This window comes from Haliotis rufescens, unplaced genomic scaffold, assembly GCF_023055435.1.
Source record: "Haliotis rufescens isolate VD_foot unplaced genomic scaffold, xgHalRufe1.0.p SCAF_9, whole genome shotgun sequence".
NCBI classification, from domain to species: domain Eukaryota; kingdom Metazoa; phylum Mollusca; class Gastropoda; order Lepetellida; family Haliotidae; genus Haliotis; species Haliotis rufescens.
Genome location: NW_025964383.1, coordinates 33,933,959 through 33,958,476, shown reverse-complemented (window position 1 = coordinate 33,958,476; position 24,518 = coordinate 33,933,959). Strand labels below are relative to the sequence as shown.

Sequence of the window (24,518 nt, the reverse complement as noted above, 5' to 3'; positions counted from 1 at the left end):
AATTTATGCGATGTTCGACACTCTATGTGTTTCACTATTTCCATCTCAATGTCTCCTAAATGTCACGAGGCAACACGTTTTGTGTTATTCATAAATAAGTGTCGTGCTTTTTGAATTATTTCGGAACGTTCTTTCACCTTCTCTTGTCCTTTTTCAATGTTGTCTCAAGTTTCAACTATAACAACTTACTTACCAACTTCATATAACAACTTACTTACCAAAGTTGGTATTGATGAAAAATAAATAAATACAAGATAAAAATTACACTTGAAATTTGATAGTTATGCACATGCGTTTTGGTTTATTTGTATGTTTGTTGTTTAACGCCGCACCCAGCTGTATTCGAGCTATTTGACGGATGTCTGTAAATAACCGAGTCTGGACCAAACAATCCAGTGATTGACATCATGAGCATCGATCCACGCAGTTTGGATACGATGATATGCATCAACCAAATCAGCGAGCCTGATCACCCGATCTTGTTAGTCGCATCTTACTACACACATACGTAATAAATATAATCAAATCATAAGAAATGTCGTTTTTAAAAACAAATAATTAGAATGGTTGTCCCACTGGATTACACTTTCCGCGTTGTCTACGTTACCTATCATAACTTGTAGATGATACTAAAATGGTGAACAATAAATTACATAGTTTTCCATACACTATTCTGAGGAAGGGTTTGTTTGCTTTATGTTGAACGCCGCACGCAACAATATTCCAGCTATATGACGGCGACATGTAAAAGCTGTCTGAAATAGCCATTTAGTAATTCATATGAGCAAAGGTCGAACGAATATGAACGATATGATGACAAGCCTGACCATCCAAACCATTCCGTTGCTTCGGTTTCACCGTGCCTCAGTGTCCCATGTACTTGTGTATGACGTTACAGATCGATCAACTACTTACATATGTATACGACACACAGCCTGCACAGTTAAATGGTTGATCGACCTCGTTATCAATATCGTACACATAAAGCCCCTTATTTCACAGTTATTCTGTTCACATGGTCACAGTTACTGTTGTATTATAGCGTGCACCCTCACCCACACGTTTGTTTGTTGTTCAGCGCCGCACTTAACAATATTCCAGGAGGCGTCCTGTACTCTATGGAAAATGCAATCAAATGATTGATATTTCATACACCGATCCATTCCGTCAGGGTAGCCATTAGCCAATGTTCCATTTAGTCGCCTCTTACGGCCAGCATGTTGGTTCTTAGGGACCTATCATAACCCATAATCACCTCGGATAGTAAATATAGAGAGTAAGCGTGTGTGGCATTATGTGACAGGCATGGAATAATAAGAACAAGATACGCGGATGCGAATTCGGTGTTCCTTACCGGTAAGTGCTGGAAAAGCGTCTCACCAAGCTGCAAAGGGAATAATTCAAAATGCAACGACCTACACTGATATACTGACATATATGAAATAAAACGTGTATGCATATGTGATATTGATTCCGTTTTCTTCACTCCGACTTTCAGACAGACGGCATAAAGTTTGTAACTTTAGATCTGTCAAGATTTGCTATTGCATGTATAAACAATTGTCGGAATTCATAGCAAATAATATTGCCATAAATAATCTCAGAATCATGTTCATAGGAAACTTTAAACTTACAGAGCCACAGTGATGGTTGTCAATACTATGACGACAGCTAACACACCAGCGGCGAAGACCATATTTAGGATGGCTCGCTTGGTTCCATCTGTCACTTCTTGGTCGTGTCTTGGTGGTGGATCGTTTCTTGTCACTAGGTAAAATGACATACTAAGATAATTAGGCATCATAGAGTTCTGTAGAATTCCCTTCAACACGTTAGAAATAGCTGTGTATAAAATTATCTTCATCGTGAAATACAAATTACGTATGGAAAGTAGGAAGATTCTGTGATAATGTCAGTGATAGTATGGTGAAACGCTACAATTTTGTATGTGTTAATACGCGTCTATTTAGGGGAGCATTTCGTAGAATTCAGGTGAAATTGTAAGCATGATTTAGTTTTAACAAATCATAAATAAGATAGCAAAACATCCATTCGTTTTATTCACGTTTGTTATTCCTCAGTTACCTTACGTAATGAGCGAAAGAAGCCAATTCGGTTGTCACATAGCTTCGGTTGTTGTTTCCACATATTAATGTTCTCGGTTCTAAAATCTCTTTCATCACTTTAACCTATTCCGCTGAAACTATTTTTTAAAATATTCGATACTAAAATTGCTCCAATTATGTTATATGGGGCTGAAATGTGGAGTTTTGAAAACTGTAAAGAAATATAAAGTATCCATGTACTTGCTTGTAAACGTCTGCTAGGTGTTAAAACGTCTACTCCGATGTTGTGCGAGGAGAGTGTGGAAGATACCAACTGTCAATTCTGCGTATAAACGCAGTATAAAATATTGGTGTAAATTTATGTCCCTCCCAAATTCACGATATCCTAGAAAAGGTTATAATATGTTATTTCAGCTGGCCACACATGGTAAAACGTAATGGCCTACAAAAGTCAAAATTCTATTATACAGCCTTAGATTTGGATATATATGGGAGAAACAATGTCATTTGCCCCGAAAAATTTATTTCCGAATGTGAAGATCGGTTAAAATTTCCTTACGAACAGGATTGGCATTGGTCTTTAGCAAATAGTTCTAAAATGTTCCATTTTACACTTTTCAAAAATTCATTAAGTCTAGAGTTGTATTTGTCTGCTATCGCTATAAACATATTTCGTGTTGCACCAGCCCAGTTTCGCTGTAGCTCTCACACTCTCCACATTGAGACTGGTAGATACGTTAATACTCCATGAGAGTAGAGACTGTGCAATAGTTGCAATCAAAGATATGTCGAGGATGAATATCATTTTTTATTAATTTGTAACGCTTATGATGAACTTCGTCTTCAGTATTTACCACAGAAGTATTTTGTACATCCTACTCTTGCTAAATTCAATATGCTTATGGCGGTAAACAATGAAACTGTTATTAAAAATGTTGCAACTTTCATATACCATGCTATGAATGTTAGACTCCAAACACTAAGCCTATAAATGTTAATGATGGACCAAATATTGTACCATGGGCCGCTGGCCTACACATGTACCTGAATAAGGAATTGAGTATTTCCACATATTTTGTCAAACTTTCGGCCCGTTAAGTATGGGTCTTCATAAGAGATACAAAAATCCAAAGATGAGCTGTATAATTTACTCAACCGGTTTTCCAAATGAAGCAAATATATGAGTAAATATATATATATATATATATTTGGTTCATTAGGAATTTATATACATGTATGTCAACAAGGAACATAATTTCTTACACACCTGTGGGTGAGAAACCCATTTGAGATAACTGGTATCAAACATATGTGTGAGATCGAATTCCAGGCCCGTGATTGGCTACTCCATGGTGATGACCTGAGGTCAGATGATGACGGACTACTTTCCTGATTGTAAGTCATTCATAAGTTGCTCGTGCTTCAGTCGAATGTTCACCTACGTCTGTGTTGAACCACAGGACCGTGTAATTGATTATAAAAATAAACAAACTCGTCCTCGTCTGCGAGTTTGTTTTGTATTATTATCAGTTACATTATCTGTTGGTTTGTCAACATTATCGGTTTTTTTCAGAGTGTATCCCCCCTGGATACCACAGCGACACATATGTCCCTCCTCTTCAACCCTCACTTCGAAATCGAATAAAATTCAAAATACATCACGCAGACTAATACACTTCATGTTCACAGTTTTGAATTCCCCCTTCTGTTTATCATTTACTGTCATTTTAGGCAATTCAAAATTACTGAAAGTGACTTCTGAAAATTAGATACATTGTAAACCTCGCCAAATAACAATTCACGGCGTTATACAAATATATTTTGTGTGTTTAGAAATCTAAAGATCGGATATTTACTCGAATAATTAAAGTAGAAAACTAGCATATTAGCGATCACGGGTATCAAATCACTACTGATAATTCTGAAACGTCGCTGATAAGCCCAGAATCGTTTAGAATGTTTTGGAAAATACGCATACACGAACGCCGAAGTGTACGTTCCGCCATATTGGATTGGATTGTGTTTACAAAATTATGAGACGCCTATTCGATCAGGTATATTTCAAACTCAGCTGCTATACATGCATTCCTGAATTCCTCATACATTTTCGAAACAATGGATAAATGGTCTTTGTCACAAATGCAAATTATCTAGATGAAATCATGCGAAATAAATTAGGTATGGAAACGAAAACTGTGCTCGGAAAACTGTACTTGTAAATGTAAACAAAGCAAAATTCAGATTTTACACTGTGTAGCATTTGTAGAGGTACCTTCGTCTAATTGGTGCATACATTGGCTCGATCACGCGTTTGAGAATATTCATGGGAAGAGTATCGTTGCACTAACTATGGAAATAAACATATACACATTACAATCTTGTGGTAAATTCAACAGGAGCCGTAAACTTTTCCGTCCTGTGTGACGCCACGACTGACGCTAAATCACGCACAATGACGACGGTAGTTATCTGCATTTCTGACTAATTCTCTTTGTCACATTGGAAAACATGGTAACAAATAACAGTACGCAGATTGTCAGAATGTTTCTGATTACTTACGTGACACATTTATGTGTATACGATCCCACAATCAACGAAAATCCTCCTCTGGAAATCCCGCGTACTGTTGTCAGTGAACACGCCATTTTGTAAACGTTGGTCACCGGTAGTGATGTCATACGGAAGTAAACACTGTTGTACATATTTGGAAATTTCTTTGAGGTGTCAACTTTCAACTTGGCACCCAGCGTGTTCTTTGTTTTTGTCTAGTTTGCATTTTCATCATCGCCTTGATATTCCACAGATAAGACGGAAACCTTTTTGTGTAGGGTCACATTATTTGTGAGAAGTAAGCAGCACATAGGATGACGTCACTTATGACAGTGGTGTTATGTATTAATGCGCTACTTCAATCATGAGAATAGACAAAATGCATTGATTCGATGCTAAAAAGGTGCGATTTTAGAGTGTGTAAGAAACAGATTACTGCACTCGTGCCTGTCAGATACCATTGATCTTACAACTCGTTGTTACAAATCGTATCTAACTCGCTTTCGCTCGTTAGATACGTTTTGAAACAACTCGTTGTAAGATCAATGGTATCTGACAGACACTCGTGTAGTAATCTCTATTTCTTACACACCTGTGGGTGAGAAACCCATTTGAGATAATTGGTATCAAACATATGTGTGAGATCGAATTCCAGGCCAGTGATTGGCTAATCCATGGTGATGACCTGAGGTCAGATGATGACGGACTACTTTTCTGATTGCAAGTCATTGGTGCTTATCCAAACTACCATAATATAAAAATATTTGTTTTTAGTGAACAATATCCTTAGGTATAATTCTATGTTCATATGTTGTACATTACCGGTGCGAGAATGTGATTAAACAGATTAGTAGTTTGTGCTTATCCAAGCTACCATAATATAAAAATATATGTTTTTAGTGAACAATATCTCGTGTGCGAAATACGCTTCAGTCGGAAAGCGCACGTAAAATCTCCTAGTATAAGTAAGTAAGTAAGTAAGTGAACAATATCCTTATGTATAATTCTGTGTTCATATGTTGTATATTATTTGTGAGAGAAGGTGACTAAGTAGAAATTTTGAAATACGACAGACTGACCAAGGGGATTGGGGATAAACAGAATGACTGGATTAAAGTATATGCATGACTGTGTGACATGGTGTGACTTGGGGCGTATATGGGTGTGTGCTAGGAAGGGTGGGCAGATTGAATACAGAATGACACGGTTGAACTTGTGCATGATTGAATGTGTGGGGGTTATATTCAATAATGCGTGTAATTGTGTGACCGAGTTGGATTTCTGTGACTCGCTGATCTGGGGGGGGGGGGGGGGGGGGTTTGCTATGGTGTGTGAACTGGTGACTAGGTTGATCCTACATGAGAGTATATGTCCGTGTGTCTGTGGAGTCGGGCGGGGGGAGGGGTGGTGGGTGGATGGGGTTTGCTGTATACATATGAAGATATTGTTAGTTATAATATTTTATTTATTTATTTTATTGATTGTATAATTTTAGGTGTCTTTTAGGGGGAGGGGGTGGGGGGTGGGGGTGGGGGTGTGTTAAGGTGTGTGAACTGGTGACTAGGTTGATCTTGCATGAGAGTATATGTCCGTGTGTCTGTGGAGTGGGGCGGGGGGAGGGGTGGTGGGTGGGAGGGGTTTGCTGTATACTTATGAAGAAATTGTTAGTTATAATATTTTATTTATGTATTTTATTGATTGTATAATTTTAGGTGTCTTTTAGGCCAGTAATGGCCAGGTGTATTATGTACACATGACACATTAATAAACTATATTATTATTATTATTATAGATAAGTTGCTCGTGCTTCAGTCGAATGTTCACCTACGTCTGTGTGAACCACAGGACCGTGTTTTTATTAATAATAATAATAATAATAATAAGCAAACGCTTTTTCTTCTGCGAGTTTGTTCGTTATTATTATCCAGTAACGCTATCTGTTGTTATGTCAACTTTAACGGGGTTTTTTATAGCACAAACCCACTGGATGCCACAACAACTCATATTTCCCTCCTCTTCAACTCTCTCTTCGAAATCGAATAAAATTCAACATACATCACGCAAACTAATACTAATCACGGTTGTGAATTCCCCTTTCTGTCTATCATTTACTGTCAATTTAGGCAAAGCAAAATTAATGAAAGCGACTTCTGAAAATTAGGTACATCGTAAATAACGCCAAATCATAATTCACGGCGTTATTTACTGTGTGTTTTTAAATTTTAATATCGGATATTTACTTGAATAATTAAAGTATAAAAAAATGCATACCAGTGATCACGGGTATCAAATCACTATTAATAATTCTGAAACGTCGCTGATAAGCCTAGAATCCCTTTGGAATGTTTTGGAAAATACGCATACACGAACGCCGAAGTGTACGTTCCGCCATATTGGAATATGTTTACAAAATGCCGGTTATGAGACGCCTATTGGATCAGGTATATTTCAAACTCAGCTGCTATACATGCATACCCGAATTCCTCATACATTTCTCAAACAAATGACACATGGTCTTTGTCACCAATGCAAATTATCTAGATGAAATCATGCCAAATAAATTGGGTGGGGAAACGAACACTGTGCTCGGAAAACTGTACTTGCTGAAATGTAAACAAAGCAAAATTCAGATTTTACACGCTGTAACATTTTAGAGGTACTTTCGTCTAATTGTTGCATACACTGGCTCGATCACGCGTTTGAAAATATTCCTGGGAAGAGTATCGTTGCACTAATTATGGAATTTCAAATATATACATTACAATGATCTGGTGAATTCAACAAAAACCGTAAAATTTCCGTCAGGTCTGACTCCATGACTGACGCTAAATCACGCACAACGATGACGGTAGTTATCTGCATTTCTGACTAATTCTCTTTGTTACATTGGAAAACATGGTAAACAAATAACAGTACGCAGATTGTCAGAATGTTTCTGATTACTTACGTGACACATTTATGTGTATACGATCCCTCAAGTAACGAAAATCCTCCTCTGAAAATCCCGCGTACTGTTGTCATTGAACACGCCATTTCGTAAAAGTCGGTCACCGGTAGTGATGTCATACGGAAGTAAACATTGTTGTAGATATTTGGTAATTTATTTGAGGTGTAAACTTTTAACTCGGCATTCAGCGTGTTCTTTCTTTTTGTCTAGCTTGCATTACCATCATCGCCTTGATAATCCTCAGATATGGCGGAAACCTTTTTGTTTAGGGTCACAATATTTATAAGTAGTAAGCAGTACACATGATGACGTCACTTATGACAGTGGTCTTATGTATTAATGCGCTACTGCGATCATCAGAATAGACAAAATGCATTGATTAGATGCTAAAAAGGTGCAATTTTAGGGTGTGTAAGAAACAGATAACTGCACTCGTGCCTGTCAGATATACCATTGATCTTACAACTCGTTGTTACAAAGCGTATTTAACTTGCTTTCAACTCGTTGGTATCTGACAGAGACTCGTGTAGTAATCTCTATATACATTCATTTTTTCACCTTATAACATACCAAAATATCATTATTAAGTATATTTATATGAAACAATAGCCCAGTATCTCTTCTCATTTGCAACAAAAGATTACATTAAAAGTTGAACTGTAATAATTCCTTAGTAAACGTGCAAGGGGACTTGTAGATAGTATGTTTAGTTTCACTCTGACCGTGCATTACACATGCTGACAATATATCTTTTCCAAACAGGAATGTATATCCTTCCTGTTTGTCAATTATGTCCTTGGATTCTTTAGATCTTCTGTGACCTTTTTTTCTGGAGCATTACGTGACTGTGTGTTTGAGGTGAATGTTGTGTAAATGAACCAAAGCTAAACGCATGCACAGGTAGCTTATTTATCATACCTTCTGGTACGTCACACAAAGCCCCTCTGTAGTTTCCTTTGCAACCTTTTGTGCACTGCCCTGTTTGTTGATTACACATATCACCGATGCAATTCGTGCTACAAGGGATAATGCAGTTTTCGTTATACCATCCAGGAACACAACCCAGTGAGCATGCTCCGTAGTGTTTCTCACAATAGATATTGTTGTCTGAATGAGAGAGGCACTTAGCACTGCAACGCTTGTCACAAAGTTCTCCATACCATCCCGGATCACAGGGGTTGGAGCCAAATACTCCTGATACTGCAACACGACACATTGTAATCAATTGTTTGTAGAGGAATACATGTACATGTACACAAAGCAGTTAATAATCATTAGAATTGCTGCTAATATCAGAGGACATCGTACGAAATACGACAAATACATTTTTATATTATTGTAATTGCAGCATTAAATTTTCAAGGCATTGCGTACGTATTTACTTTCAATTATAATTATGTTGTTATTGTGTTTAACAGAAGGTTTATCTGTACCTGTAATAAAATGTATCCGGTCAAGTATGAAATGGTTTTACAAAACCAGTCATAGGATGCTAGTAGACTGGTCTGGGAAGTACTTGATCATAGAGGAAGCCATGTACAAGACATGTGTATAATTACTTGATGGTACATGTAGTAAGACAAACAGCAAAATAAAATCCCAACCATCGAGATTGGATAAGGTAAAATAATTTCTTAAGTTCACGGCGTTGGCCACGCCTGGGCCCTCTTGCACAGAGGAAGTTTAGTCGCAAACGATTAAGGCGCCGAATGTCTTAAACCCTCATAACTTGCTGCGCATACAAAAAGTAGAACTAGTCACGACACACCACACTTATCTCCCTTTATCACACATTGCACAGTTTTACAAAAATCCCAATTTATTTGAAGGGAACGATTACTGAGATGATGGCATAATTTTGTGCTGTAGGTGAGGTGAGGTGAAATGGGATTTAACGTCGCTTCCAAGATTATTGCACTTATAAAGCGACGTGATTGCACGTGTGAGTGTGTGTTCGTATGTACCTGCTTGTACTAGTCCGGACTAATGCCGGTTTTATAGTGTTGGCCCACTGAGACACCATGTCGCAGTGTGACATGGATACCCCACTCAAACACAGTATACTGACTCCGAGCCGAACAGACCACGTTTCATCCGAGACGAGCGCAAGGCAGGGTAACAACAAGTACCACCTTTTAACGTCTTTTTGTATGACGCGACCGGGGACCCCGGGTGTTCGGTTCTCATGGTTGACGCACTACCACTAGGCAACGGGGGCAGTCTTGCAACTTGAGAAATACCTTCCCATGTTTTATGAAAATATTGAAATACGAATAAATGCATTCATATACTAGTATCTGGCTCTAGATTTAGTGACATACAAATAACAATAATAATATTCTCATGTCATAACACGTAAATGTATGATCGACCACTGATTGTCATAAGGTCCTTTTTTGATACGCATCTATTTAGGGGAGATTTTCGTAAAATCTTAAACATATCCTACATGTATACGTTTTACTGCTGTAAGAAAATATGCCATGACGACCGTTTCAAAACAGAAAGACTGGGGACAGTAAAGAATGCACGGAAGGAAAATAAGAATAATAAATATCATTTAGAGAAAGCAGTTGTTTAATTTTCTAGTATCATCACTAGCTATAAATTATGTAACTATATTACATTGGTAATTAGTTTTAAAAAGTGTGAAATTTCCTTGTGCTACTTTTGAGATAATATACAAAAGTTTCAAATGTCATATTATGTATATTTCATCGGTTTATCGGTTTCGATTGTAGCATTGTGGAAGTAGAAGACGATTGTAGCCGAAACCCAAGGTCGCGGTCGTTAGAATTTACAATAATTGTAACGATGTAGCGATTGTTTTGTGCACAGTGGACGCTGAACTTTAATACCTATCATTTGAATACCTGTAACAAGATCACAATAAATATTGACCTTAGCCCCACTCGTCTCTAATAATAAAGAAGGACGAAATTTCGACATACTCACCAGTTAGAATGAAAGGTAGGCAGCTAATGGACTTCACTAAAATGTCCATTGTTGACTTTCCCATCTGGAAAAGGTGAAGTAATTATTAGGCACTGGTATTACAACTTATCACTAAATTCAGGGCAGAACGATTCAATAACGTAGACAGTGTTCCAGAAGGAATTCCCAATAATTGAATTATAAATATGTAAAACGTTTTTTGCTTATTCCATAATGCGTTAGGTCTATTTTAAGTTCCATATTTTCTATCACAAATAAGTGTTTCTTTGTGAAATTTCAATTAATAAGTATCTAAATACGGATCCCCAAAGCGAACAATCCTAAAAACATCCCAAATGAAAAATATTCCTATTTATCATTTGCAGCAAATCTGAACCAAAATGGAACTCAAAAAGAGATCAAAACAATAAAATATTGTATTTCATCTTATCTCATAATCACTGTGTAGTTCTTTCTATACATAGTTTAGTCTCGTCGATTAGACGTGTAACATAATCCCAAACATACTACATCCCTCCAGCTTACCATGATCTCATCAGTTTGCCAAAACAACACTGAACTATTATCTCCCCACTGGCTTCCCATACATTCCTTCTTAGTAATCCTTGTGTTAATCCCATACCCCTCAATTACTTTACATCAACCCCATCTCTTGTATAAACTTATCTTATCATAACTACTTAATCAATCAGTGTACATCAACCGTATCTGTTATATAAACATCTATCTATTGTTATGTATATATATATCATGCTCATACCTAGTTTGTACAGTACTCCTAATTAACAATCAACCCACGAGGTACGATAAGATTAACAAAAAATATCGGCTATTGACCTAACTATATGCACCACAGATCTAGCCAAAAGTATTCAATGGGAAGTACACGATGTCCCTAGGTAGTGATCATTTCCCCATAAACATAACCATAGGAGATACAAACGTACCAATACATACAGAAAATCAAGAACCAAAATTCCGTTATAACCAAGCTAACTGGGACCAATTTCAAGTGATCTGCAATCAGGCTAATTTAAACGAATTAGAAAATAATGATCCAGAAATCAACTGTAAAAACCTAACAGATTACATAATAAAAGCAGCCAAAACCTCCATCCCTTTTAAAACAACTAAAACAGGCAAACCTACAGTACTATGGTGGAACGAGGAAAGAGAACGAACTAGACAAACGTAAATCAGCCTTCAATAAAGCCAAACACGACTATAAACATCTAAAAATAGCTCACGAACTAAACCACCAAGTTCAAAGTCTAGCCAAAATATCTAAAACCAGAAACTAGAAAATATTCTGTGAAGAAATAAATAACCGTACAGACGCCAGAACGGCCTGGCGCAAAATCCACGCCATTAGGGGCTTAAAACGTCATAATAAACACCTAACATTAATAATTCAACAAACCCCGCCGAAAAGGCAAATAATCTCGCCAACTACTTTTCGGCCGTAAGCAGTAACATCACCTTTAGCCCAAAAATTCAAGATAAACTTAAAACAGAAAACAAATCCACCAAAGAACCCAAAAATTACAACCTAGAAATAAACCACCCTTACACAATGGAGGGGCTACTCTACGTCATCCAAAACAGGAAAAAAGGGCACAGACCCAGGATTGGACCTAACTTCCTACCAAATAATTACCCCCCTAAACTACTCCAGGCACTACTTAAACTATACAATCTCATCTATCAAAACGGACAAGTACCTACTCCCTGGAAACAGGATAGTCATACTAATCCCTAAACCTATTAAACCAGCTAATCAGGCTAACTCCTATAGACCAATTTCCTTACTTCAAACTTGTGTAAAGTAATGGAATCTATGGCTAAATACAGACTACAACATTACCTAACTCAAAATAACATCATAAACCCAGATCAAAGTGGTTTCACTCCTGGCCGCTCAAACTTAGATAACCTCGCCCATTTAGAGCAGGGCATTAAAACAGGACAACTCAGCAAACAATATACTACAGGCATCTTCTTAGACTTCTCCAAAGCTTTCGACATGGTATGGCACGACGGGCTAATACAAAAACTACAAAAAATAGAACTCAAGGGTCAAATAATAAACTACATCCAGGACTTCCTAAACAATCGTAAAATAACCGTGGGTACAGACCAAACGCTATCGGACCAATGTCCCCTAGAAATGGCACTCCCCAGGGCAGTATCCTCAGCCCTACACTCTTCAATACAATGATAAATGATCTATTCGAGGGCCTATCCCCTAAAATAAACACATCTAAATTCGAGGATGATGGAGCCCTCTGGATCTGCACAAAAAGCATTAAAATGTCCACAAACCTACTTCAAAAATTTCTAAACAAAATGCAGCAATGGGCTGACAAATGGGGCTTCTCCCTTAACTCGGAAAAAAACTACAGGAATAGTATTTTAACACAAAAACATGAAAGCCGCCTCCCCAAAACTCCAGCTAAACAACAAACCAATCCAATTCTAAAACAAACCAAATTCTTAGGATTTTCGATGAACATCTCTCCTGGGACGCTCACATAAATAATCTGATAACTAAATGTAGCAAAGATCTAAATACGCTAAGATGCCTAACTGGCTCAAACTGGGGGGCTTCCAAAGACACCCTCCTCTCACTCTATATATCACTAATTAGATCTAAAATAGACTACGGATGTGCCATATACGACACCCGAAACCAATCCCTAAGCAAAAAAATAGACTCAATCCAATATTAGGCTCTAAAACTAATAACACGCACTCAACATGGCACCTCCTACACTTCACTCCAGGCCTTAACAGGAGAAATGCCACTAAATCTACGTAGGGAACAATTAACCCTATTTCTGGGCCGCGTCTCAATCCAACCCCCTATTCCAAAACCTAATAAACAAAAATATCCTCTACTTACTCCAATATCCCAAACAATAACCAATTACTTAAATGAACACCAAATAAACAATCTTAAACAAAACTGTAAAAAATCAAATATTTTCACCCCAAAACTTAAAACACCCAAAATAGACCTAACACTAGCTAGCACAATAAATAAACAAACAAACCCAAACATAGCAAAAACCAACAACATTAGCATACATACATGGAAATTGGCCAATTTACACAGACGGATCCTCAGATCCGATCTCCAAACACACAGGTTTCGGAGTCAACATCACACAGCAAACTAAAGGCACACAATCCTACCGACTCCCAAACAATCATTCAATATTCACGGCCGAACTAATGGGCATGGCCTCAGCCCTTCATAATCAACAATCTAAAAAACAAAAAAATAATCCTAATACTTACCGACTCGCTCAGTGGACTACAAGCCCTCCAAAATAAAAACACCAAAAACCGCCCTGAACTAACAAATCAAATACTAAAAAGCTCAAACGATTTAACTAAGGCAGGCAAACAAATAGTATTCATTTGGATCCCCGCCCAAGTAGGAATATACGGCAATGAAAACGCCGATAAAGCAGCTAAACTATCCCTTAAAATCCTAGAAATCAGCTAAAACCTACCCATCTCCAAATCAGAAATTAAAAGTGTCAACAAACAAAAAAATCACCAAAAAATGGCATAACCTGTATCTAAACTCAAATAGCCAAATCACAAAGGTTTTAAAAAACAACCTAACCAAACAAAAAATTCTACATGCTTAATTCTACATTAATATCTAAATAAGGCTCTTACTCTAGAAGCAATCCTAAACCCACAAAATAAAATAGAAAAATTCAAAGCCTTAGGCGTATACTTAATCAAAACAGGACTAATAAATCGCATTTAAAACACCAATAAACTACCAAAACCAAACCACATAATCAAACTAACAAACTTCCATACTCAGCTCCCTTAGTTCGCCCCCCAAACCCTCTTGGCATTTTTTCACAAATCTTAAAATTTCCAAAATTCTATATAAGCAACCACTAAAACACCCCTATAGCTACTGGATTGCCAAACAACTTTTTCCCCTTTTCGGAAACACATTAAATGGCCTGGCCGGGCCCGTGTGCGAAATATGCTGCAGTCTGAAAGCGCACGTAAAATCTCCAATATAAGTAAGTAGTGGGTGAGTTTGGTTTTAAGCCGCTTTTAGCAATATTCAAAGCAATATCACGGCGGGAGACACCAGAAATGGGCTTCACACATTGTATCCATGTCGGGAATCGAACCCGGGTATTCGGCGTGACGAGCGAACGCTTTAACCACTAGGCTACCCGACCGCCCCCATAAGTAAGTAAGTAAGTAAGTAGTTTGTACATCATTTGCTTGATAACGGTGTGAGAATCTACACCGAAAAGTCGCCCTAATTGTAATAAAGAAGTTGCTCATCCATAACATTTTTGTCTTAGTGGGTTAAATAAAACAAACTTTCGAAATAGTAAACACAAATACATGTCATGAATCCACTGTAGATAAACTTCAGTCCAAATGTACAAATATTTTCGCGCATTCATTAAGGGATTCCCATTTATCCATCAAGTAATATATATCTTACCTTTGAAAAAACAAAGCTCTTAGGTCCCTTTCTCAAAACTTCGTTTTAGTAATCACAACTAAAACTTGAATCTGGTAGCTGTAGATATACAAAAATCACCAACCCAATAGTATCAATGTCTCTGTGAAAACATGTTACATCTTAGAAGATGAGCAACATTACGCACTGTCTTGTTTAAAATACAAACAAGAAAGAGAATCCCAAATAATCCTCAATCATGATAAATCATTTGGTAAACTCTGTTTAAAGTAACAATTATTCATATTTTTACCAAATGTTATCCAGAAAGAATTTCCAAGATCTGTTATCATATCTACAATAATAAACAAGTTCATTGTATGTATAACATTTATATTGGTTTGCTCATTTTCAAAACTGTCAAAACAATTAACCATGCAGTACCGTAAACCATCGCAAGAAACGGTATGAATCATACATACAGTGAACATTCTGAAACAATATTGTTGTAAACTATGCACATCAAGCACCATACATGTGATTATGAAGACAAGTGATTACAAATTTCTAATATCAAACTCGTTGTTTCACATGTTTTGTTTTTTGAACAAAATCATTTAGAAGCCTGTTTTTATTCGTTTTGAACAATAAATGGCAAGAGCAGTGTGAAGGGAGAAAGCTTGAGTGCGCGTTACATGCTTGACTTGAATTCCTCCTGGAACCTTTCTCGCTGGCTGCCTGAATAACAAACGATACATTGCAAAGGTAGTGCGCAAGCTGTATCCTTGAGAGCGGTTTTCGGCAAGTTTAAGATTTCATCATAGAGCTATCAACTAACCTATTTCTTTCTTTTTTTTTCATTGTTAAAGTAATAATATAATGATGATAATTCTTATTTAAAATACAATTATCTATCATCACATCTTTCCCGATAATAGTGGCCTTCCACCAAGTGACATCAGAAAATAACGGGAAATTCCTCCGTTTTCGAAGCTTTGTATAAATAACACGTGCGAAGAATCGTTCGATGTTTGATATCGTCAGAAAGCTTTGAACATCAATAATATTAAAGTAACCTCGCTAGGAGTATTTACGTAGTTTATTTGATATGTAAGGGTCGGAATTGGATACCGTCCTCGTGTATGATATATTTCAGATTTAGTCTTTGGTTAAATCGTGTGATTTTAAGCAGGTAATCGCGGCCTATGTTTAAAACATAGAACTGCGTGGACATATTGTACTAGGTAACGACCTGAGGCAAACATTTCTCATGCATATATTTGGGCATTAAACATGGTGTCCCAGCCTAAAAATTGAGACGACAAATGTCGAGATGTCAATAGTAACTTAGATGTAAGTTTGGCGATTGTTAGAAATATGTTTGTTTTTTATTAATTACTTTATCTAAATTATTTACGATTTGCTTGAAACGTCGTTTTATTGCTCTTTGACATTTCGATATGGACTTGGTGTCGAAGCGTTTTTTTCATAGTTAATAATTCTAAATCTATATTATAAAATATGATTAATGGAAATGAAATATTTATTTTAGATATTGTGAAAAGTGATAGATTTAATAAATGAATGATATGACAGGTAGGTTCATGAAACTATATATTATTTTGAAACAGGCCTGCGGTGTTGAAAGAGTTAACCAGTAGAGTACTCATGGACCCTGTTTCACAGTGCGAAGTCAGTGTTATGATTCATTTACCATGTGACCCGTGAAGATGCCGGGGTAGAATAGGTCTTCAACAACCCATGCTTGCCGTAAAAGGTGACTATGCTTGTCGTAAAAGGCGACTAACGGGATCGGGTGGTCAGGCACACTGACTTGGTTGATGCATGTCATCGTATCCCAATTGCGTGGATCGATGCCCATGAAATTAATCACTGGATTGTCTGGTCCAGACTCGATTATTTACAGACCGCCGTCATATAGCCGGAATATTGCTGAGTGCGGCGTTAAACAACCAACCAACCAACCAACCAACCAACATTTACAATGTTCACAGCTTTAAATAAGCTGCAGACCGAAAGGGCCTGCTAACATTTAAAACGACCACCCCGAAAACAAATATGTCTGCCTTGAGCCTAAGGGCCGATGTCTCTTTCGACTACTGGCCTGGATACTAAAACAATTGCATTTTGTTCGGTCTTTTCAATAATTTTCATGTTTTATGTTTTATGCATTTGAACATGTCAAGGTCGAGACATAAAAGCGACTAAACCCTTTCCTTGATCACTCACAATCACTGACTATTTTACTGTAGTTTCTGACTGTATCACAAACATATCTTTAACAAACACATGCAAATGCAAGTCAAGTGGTCACCTGAAAAAAGGGAAGATATGGTACAAATAGAAACTTGCATCAGATATCAGTTTGGAATTTTGTCTGGAGATCAGGCTATTTGACCATTATTGACATCGTCTTGTCCGAATAGCCTTATTTTGATTTTGCCATCCTGTGCTGAAATTCCGATTCAGATGCATAAAGAAACAGATAAGCAAGAGGGGGAGCACAACTGGTGGCTATTGGGTACATGTGCTTATTGCCCAAATATCTTATCCCTAATTTCACGTTGATTATCAATGAGAATTTCCAGCATTTCTCATATTGTTTTCTCAATAAACCTGAGATGACAGTTGCTTTCATTTTCGACAAATTGTCCAGACGCCTTGAAGATAGAGACGCAACTATATGTATGGTCACCACCTATAGTGACAAGGAACAAGGAGTGAAGTTTTCCCTTAAAGTTTCGATTTACATGAACTTGGTTCTTTTAGGAAATTGCAAGAAATCAGTAATGAATAGGTGTGGAGCATCATGTGACAAAACGCACGTGCGACATACAGGGAATAGACATAAGGGAATATTTACACTTTGGGCTACGTAGATTTTAGCTGTCGGTCTATCAAGGTTCGGACAACCATTCTGTGAGAGAATAAAGTAACTTGGTTAAGTGGTTTCTGAGATTATGTTCTCAATGCGAGGAAGTGTGTTGGGGTATAAGATATGTATTCATCTAACAGTCTGTAATAAAGCGCATTTTGAGGAGCAAAACGTAAAGTGTATGCCTTTTTTGATGACATTTCAAGGGCATTGATATGGTTAATATATCATCATTATTGTTCGCCCCAGATCAGAAAGGAGTTTCCCCCAAACTCTTAAGTTCTCCTGAGGCTATTTCTGAATCTGCTAAGTCGTGTGTAATAATTGACCGTCTATTTTTGGATATGTTTACATGCAACGTCGGCATCCGTCAGGGCGATGTATTGAGTCCCTTTTAGTTTCCCTTTAAAATGACTTTGCCGACAAAATAAAAAAATCCTGATACCCTGGTATTTAGTTGGATCCTGATTTAACCGCTCGTTTTCTGTTGTATTTGATTCTTATCTCTGGTCATGTAACATGTCTCGTAAGACGTATCAACACATTACATGAATATAATCTTAGTGTCAATCTAGATAAAAGTGTGATTGTTGTTGAAGGCTCCTCTCTAAACAGGTGAAGTGATATTGAATGTGTTACCTCTTATAACTATTTAGGCATAACCGTCTCAAGAAGTATTGAATTGAGCACTTTATGTGGTATTTTTAGAACTTTGTTAAGATTTAAACCTTAAAATATGGTGCTTTCTTCTAGGTTTTTGATAGCGTGCCAAGTAATGTAACCTTAATCGTACGGTGTTCTGAGGAATAGGGCATGGATATGGATTGTAATTTAAACTAGAAATGTTTAATGTGGTTGCCTGAAAGACCTTTCTTTGTGTTAAGATGAACACTTTAAATAATGTTGTTCGTGGCAAAAGCCAAAAATACTGAATTAACATTGACTCATATAATACTGGTATAAAAGTTTATGCATATTAGAATTATGTTTGCCCCCAACATGTCTCAGGGTAAAACTGATTGTCTTCAAATTTAACAAGGTGTTGTTCAGGTTAGGTTTGGGTGAAATTAGGGAAAAGCAGCATTAATAGTCTATAGATAGTTTTTAAAAGAGTTTATGATACCACTAAAATGTATACATTAACAAGATTGGCATGTCTCACTAACAGGTGCTCATTTTTTCGAGCTCATTATTTATAACGTCTTTCTATGGGGAGCGTTAAAAAAGTTTGTTAATAAGTTTCGTCAAGCATGAGCTCAGTTCCGATGCAGTTCCCGTAAATCATACATAGAAACAGGTCGATATAATAATATAAAAAAAACATGAAAATAAGGAACTTGTAAAGTATGTAACTATGGATATGTAGAAAATGAGAATCACCTTTCGCTTGGTTTTGTGGCTTTTGCAGATCTGCGCCAAATTTATCTTCACAAGAAATAATATGTACACCCACTCAACAGAAACATAATATACTTATGTCAGTTGATAACAATGACATTGTTTGACAAATGTTTGTATTTTATTCAATGCAGTAAAGACATAAGTATGCTGATGTACAATGTAAAAAAACCTGCTAGTTGGCTGCTTTGTCACTGAAGCTGTATGGCCCATGGCCTACATCCATGTTGAAACAAGATTCAAACAGACCATAACATAGAGCTCATTTTACTGTATCCATGACATTTATTGAATATATCAGTTCACATTGAACGACATCAGTCAATTCCGTCAATAACAGTCAATAAACAAGAGGCAGTGTTGTTGTCGTATTTCGTGTTGTATAACATGGATACCCAAGAGTTTGTCCAGTGCAAAGTCAACACACGATTGCGCATGTTCAAATGGAAACATATGAGGAAATATGAAACTATAATGTCATTGCCATTACAATATATACTACACAAAAGTTTTGCTTTGGAAAAGACACCATCCAACAAATATAGATTTTAATATCCCTTTAGACAACGATTGGGTAACCCCTTTTGGACTTCAAATTCACGATGAACGGACAGAGGCATGCGGTCATGGGCATGATATGCAAGAGGTGCCTGAAAACCTGTGTTTGTATGTATCGTGACATAATCGTTACGCATCATTATCAGAGGGCACAACAACCAGTTCTACTAAGGATAGCAACATCTGAATGCACGTATGCCCCCTCTACCTCAAAGAAGTGAGTTAAAATTTAACGTTGCATCGGCATTATTTCAGCCGCAAAGCGACGAGAACAAGCTTTTAAGTAAAGAGGCATGTCATAAATAACAACTTATAATTGAAAGCAAATTTGTCAAACATGTTATAGCATAACAACAATATTTACAGCTGTTTAAAACACGGGATATACATCATTTTACGGTAGTTTTAATCTCCTGGGCAGGGCCCTCAATAATCTATGTTCAATAAAACATCACATCACACCAAATTAATAAACAGGCAATTAGTTATTCACATACTTATTTAAAATGTATGATACAGGCCAAGTAGCTTCAGATGCGATGCCCACTAACACGGGCACACCGTAGATGCCGGACTTTCCCTCATGGACGATAACGCACGACTTTTTCGTGCCAGGGTCGTTCTTGATCGCCCCCTCACTACGCCCTGTCCTTCCGGCAACTCTACTGTTTGGCAATGCTCTCTCTGAAGAGTGAAGAGCACGAGAGGACGGTTCCAGGCTGTGGAATACATACTCGCTACTGAGAATTATTTTCTTGGACAATGAATTAATTTAATCATCGTATATTTTTAAACAGATATGCATTTAATTACGATGACTACACCCCACCTCTTTACACGGTAAACTACGATGCATGATACGACATCTGAAAAGAACTGACATATGAATTGATATATTCACTTGTTGTTAGGATTATTAGAACTAGAGTTCTCGTTCAAGGTAGAATACATTTGATGTGTTTGTAAATCATGCGCGAGCGGATACTTGTGTCATATCGGAAGTTTAGAATGGTAACTCTTCACAATACGAATATGGGTCGAGCGCTTGGTCAGTTGCGTGTATTGAAAACCTCTGATTTTATGCAACATAGTTTATATGATATTTCGGTGGAAGTGAAGTTAGCTCCCTTATGTAGCATGAGGCAATGTGCTTTTATCTGATATGCGTGCGTCATTTGAAAGCGGCCTCGGGAAAATGGGAATGAATCTCGAATACAAGCAAAACCTTCACAAAGCAAAACAAAACAATGACAGAACATCTGCAGTTTCCAATGGTGTGCTTTGTACAACGCTAAACTAGTAATAAATAAAGTTTAACTTAAGCTAGCATAATAAAGTTTAACTTAAGCTTCAGGTATTTCGATGATCTGATATACTTCAATATAACTATCACATATCCAATTCCCTTCTACCGATTGACCCTCCTGAACCAAAATTTAAGGAGACCAGTGAGACCGCCTCATCTGCTTCATTTTTAGATCTATGCTTAAAGATTCCGAGTGACGAAACACTCAAGACTGTATGATAAGAGCGATTACTCCACTTTCAATACTCTAGCCCTTGGTGTCTACATTTCACAACTTTGGGGGTACAATCGAGCATGCTTTTACCACCAAGATTTCGAAGACTGCTATACGACTTTTGCTTGATCAAGGTTATAACATCGATAGCCTCAGTAAAGCTTTCAAAAAGCTTAAGTTTTATGGTATACATGAGGAGAAATTTTCCAGATTTGACGCATCCGTGACAGAAATTATGTCTAATACAATTCCCTATTTTGACGTATACCATATGTGCCCATGTTGAAGGTGACGGGTGCCACCGGCTGGGCAGGATACGCACGCCTTTTCGCAAATGCCCGGTACCATCACTGTTTGATCGTGATTCATAAACACATGCTCATGATATAATCGGAATCGTACAGTCAACTCTAATTTGGCACTTCTTATTGAGGTTTCTATTTGCAGTCAGCTCGTACGACAAACATCAGTCTCGGAAGACGTTGTCCGTCCCTAAATCACAACCGGTGTTAAGAACAGTTTTCTCAAAAGTAAATCCTTGATCATGGTAAGCATTGTTTTATTGCATGACATACGCGAGTTAGATAACAACATCATTATACGTGGAAAAGCTTGCAGTTACCAATTGTCAAATTACATAACTAACACATGTGCTTTTAGGATAAACAAATATATTCCTATATAGATTCTATTACCACTGCTACACAGCGTTTTGTTCTTCCATCATCTGTGAAAACATACGACCGTTTTACGGTGTACAATGTACTGTTATTTTAACCAACGAATCAAGACAGATTCCAGCGAGGGGGAAACAAACGACTGATCAGATCATTGAACGCTCATATTCCATCGCATGAACACCAATATTTCTTGTGTTCCGCATGTCAGCCTTGTGGCCGTTTGCTTTAATATTAGGAAATGGTAGGTTTCGGGCAATGTTAAATACTGCTCTGATTTGGGCTCGTATCACTGCCACGTGTAATGAATGCCCTTATTTCATATACTATATCAAAACAGACACTCGTCACTACGACACCGCAAATGGGCCGTATGTATTCAACAAATATGACAAACCCGTGAAGTACTGACTATGATGACTACATAGATTCTGACAGATATCAACGTATCGGAAATCAACATGAAACATTTTAGTACCTGGTTCAATCCAAAACAGTTTTCAATAAATATGTGTTACCAAGAATGGACATTCACAAATTCGTAGCAGCTATTGCTCTCGATGTCACTTACACATGCAAATAGTTCAGGTTGTTTGTTCTTTAAGGCCACAGTCAAGCTATATAAAGGCGTACTATAAATAAATGAGTCCCGTGTGGTGGAAAATACGATGGCAGAATAAGATATGTTTTTTTGTTTGTTGTTTAACGCCGCACCCAGCGATATTCCAGCTGTGTGACGGCTGTCTGTAAATAGTCGAGTCTGGACCAGACGATCCAGTGATTGACATCATGAGCATCGATCCACGCAACTGGGACACGATGACATGTATCTACCAAGACAGCGAGCCTGACCTCCCGATCCCGTTAATCGCCTCTTACAAGTATAGTCGCCTTTTACGGCAAGCATGGGTTGCTGAAGACCTATTCTCTGCCCCGGATCTTCACGGTTCGAATAAGATATGTACCTATTATATATACATAGATATAAATGCAAATGTTCATTATATTCTTGGGGGGCACGGGTGTCCCAGTCGTCTAAGGCGCCGCGATTCGCTGTGCAGAGTTGCGTCCCTTGGGCACGCCAGAAACCTATGATTGTGGGTTCGAATCCCGGTTCATCCCGATTATGTTTCTAGGTTTGCCAGCACCATACCCGTGCTCGTGGGTTTCACCGAAGTGATAAACGTCTGAGACCTGCATCACTTCGGACTTTCCTCCCACATGAAGCTGACACACCGTGATATAACTCGAACACTGTTAAAAGCGGCGTTAAACCCAACTCACTCACTCATTATATTCTAGTAATGTAATAAACAATTACTGTTTTGTCCCGATGACCTGACATTGAACAGGTCGCTGTCAAGTAACTTGAAAACTATTGAATACAATTCAAGCACATTCCTGGGAGGTCTGGAGTTGAAATGTGTTTCAAGCCCGTAAATGATTCTTTTATATTTATGTATTGCTTAACATCGCATTCAGCAGTATTCCGATGCCCTGTATGCAAAGAAGCCCACGATGTTAAGGCCCTCTGTACTGATTTACATTTGAATAGACATTAAGGTCTGTCTGTTGCAAAATGTTTTGTAATGAATTTCAACCTCAAAATTGTCCTTGGTCTTGAAGCTCTATCAGAAAAATACGAGCGGTCGTTAACTTACTCAACACGTGCCAAGGATGTAAATCACAAAACGTTAGTTCGTCCTAATCGCAAACAACCTTTGAAAAATACATATGTAAAATCAAAAAATTATTCCTGAGGAATTCTTTGACCGAAGCTAGTGTTAGATGCGCATTAGTATTGGTTTTTTGCATTTTCTCACATAACATTCATGGATGAGCAGATGAGGCAAGTGGTGACGAATGACTCCCGGCAAGAAATGTATCTGCTATGTATTTCCACATTTGGACAGAACTCATAATTCATAATATATAATGCATGTAACATGAAACATATAAACTGTCAACAATGTTGGACTAATAAAATATAAAGCTAAAATTCATAAAGAACATGATCCTACCATCTTTGGTTTTGGAAATATACAGAAAATGTAGTTACTTAACAAAAGGCAATTCATTGTACCGACCCATAATGTCGCTGTTTTAAACTTTAAGTAATTATTATCAGTGTATACACTCATGAATGGTTAGTTCCGAGTTAGCTCAAATTTCCCCATTTGAGCTCAAATGCAGTCAGTTGTAACACACATGTGAATAGGCTGAACAATAGGGGCTTAAAGTATAGTCTGTTACATCTCCTGACCATTGCAGACACCAGACATAGTTTGTATGAAAACTAATACATGAATATTTAAGTTTCACTTACCGAGTTCTCATTTAGGAATTAGGAAACATCCATTGTCACATCTTAGCGGAAGAAGTGTATCCACTACAAGCACAAACTACATGTAACTGTTTTCGTTCCCGTAATGTGTATCCACTACAAGCACAAACAAAACAAACGTAACAGTTCGTCCCCGTCCCCTTCACTCTCGCTC

At 37.5% G+C, this 24,518-nt stretch overlaps 1 protein-coding gene across 1 annotated transcript; it reads right to left on the bottom strand.

The window, feature by feature from the left end:
* Positions 1–1,350: 1,350 nt before the first annotated feature.
* Positions 1,351–24,514, bottom strand: LOC124147766 (multiple epidermal growth factor-like domains protein 11). Its single transcript, XM_048390398.1, has 6 exons — positions 24,347–24,514; positions 15,014–15,091; positions 10,519–10,582; positions 8,482–8,763; positions 1,635–1,767; positions 1,351–1,384 (listed from the first exon to the last, which is right to left on the bottom strand). The coding sequence occupies exons 3-6, from the start codon at positions 10,580–10,582 to the stop codon at positions 1,351–1,353; spliced, it is 513 nt and encodes a 170-aa protein (XP_048246355.1). The 5' UTR covers positions 15,014–15,091; positions 24,347–24,514.
* Between the last annotated feature and the right edge of the window lie 4 nt (positions 24,515–24,518).

Coding starts and splice junctions, on each gene's coding strand:
- LOC124147766 (XM_048390398.1), bottom strand. CDS start 10,582: ATGGGAAAGTCAACAATGGACATTTTAGTGAAGTCCATTAGCTGCCTA. Junction 1,768..8,481: donor TTTGTGTGACGTACCAGAAG/GTATGATAAATA, acceptor CATTTTACCTAG/TGACAAGAAACGATCCACCA. Junction 1,385..1,634: donor ACAACCATCACTGTGGCTCT/GTAAGTTTAAAG, acceptor TTCCCTTTGCAG/CTTGGTGAGACGCTTTTCCA.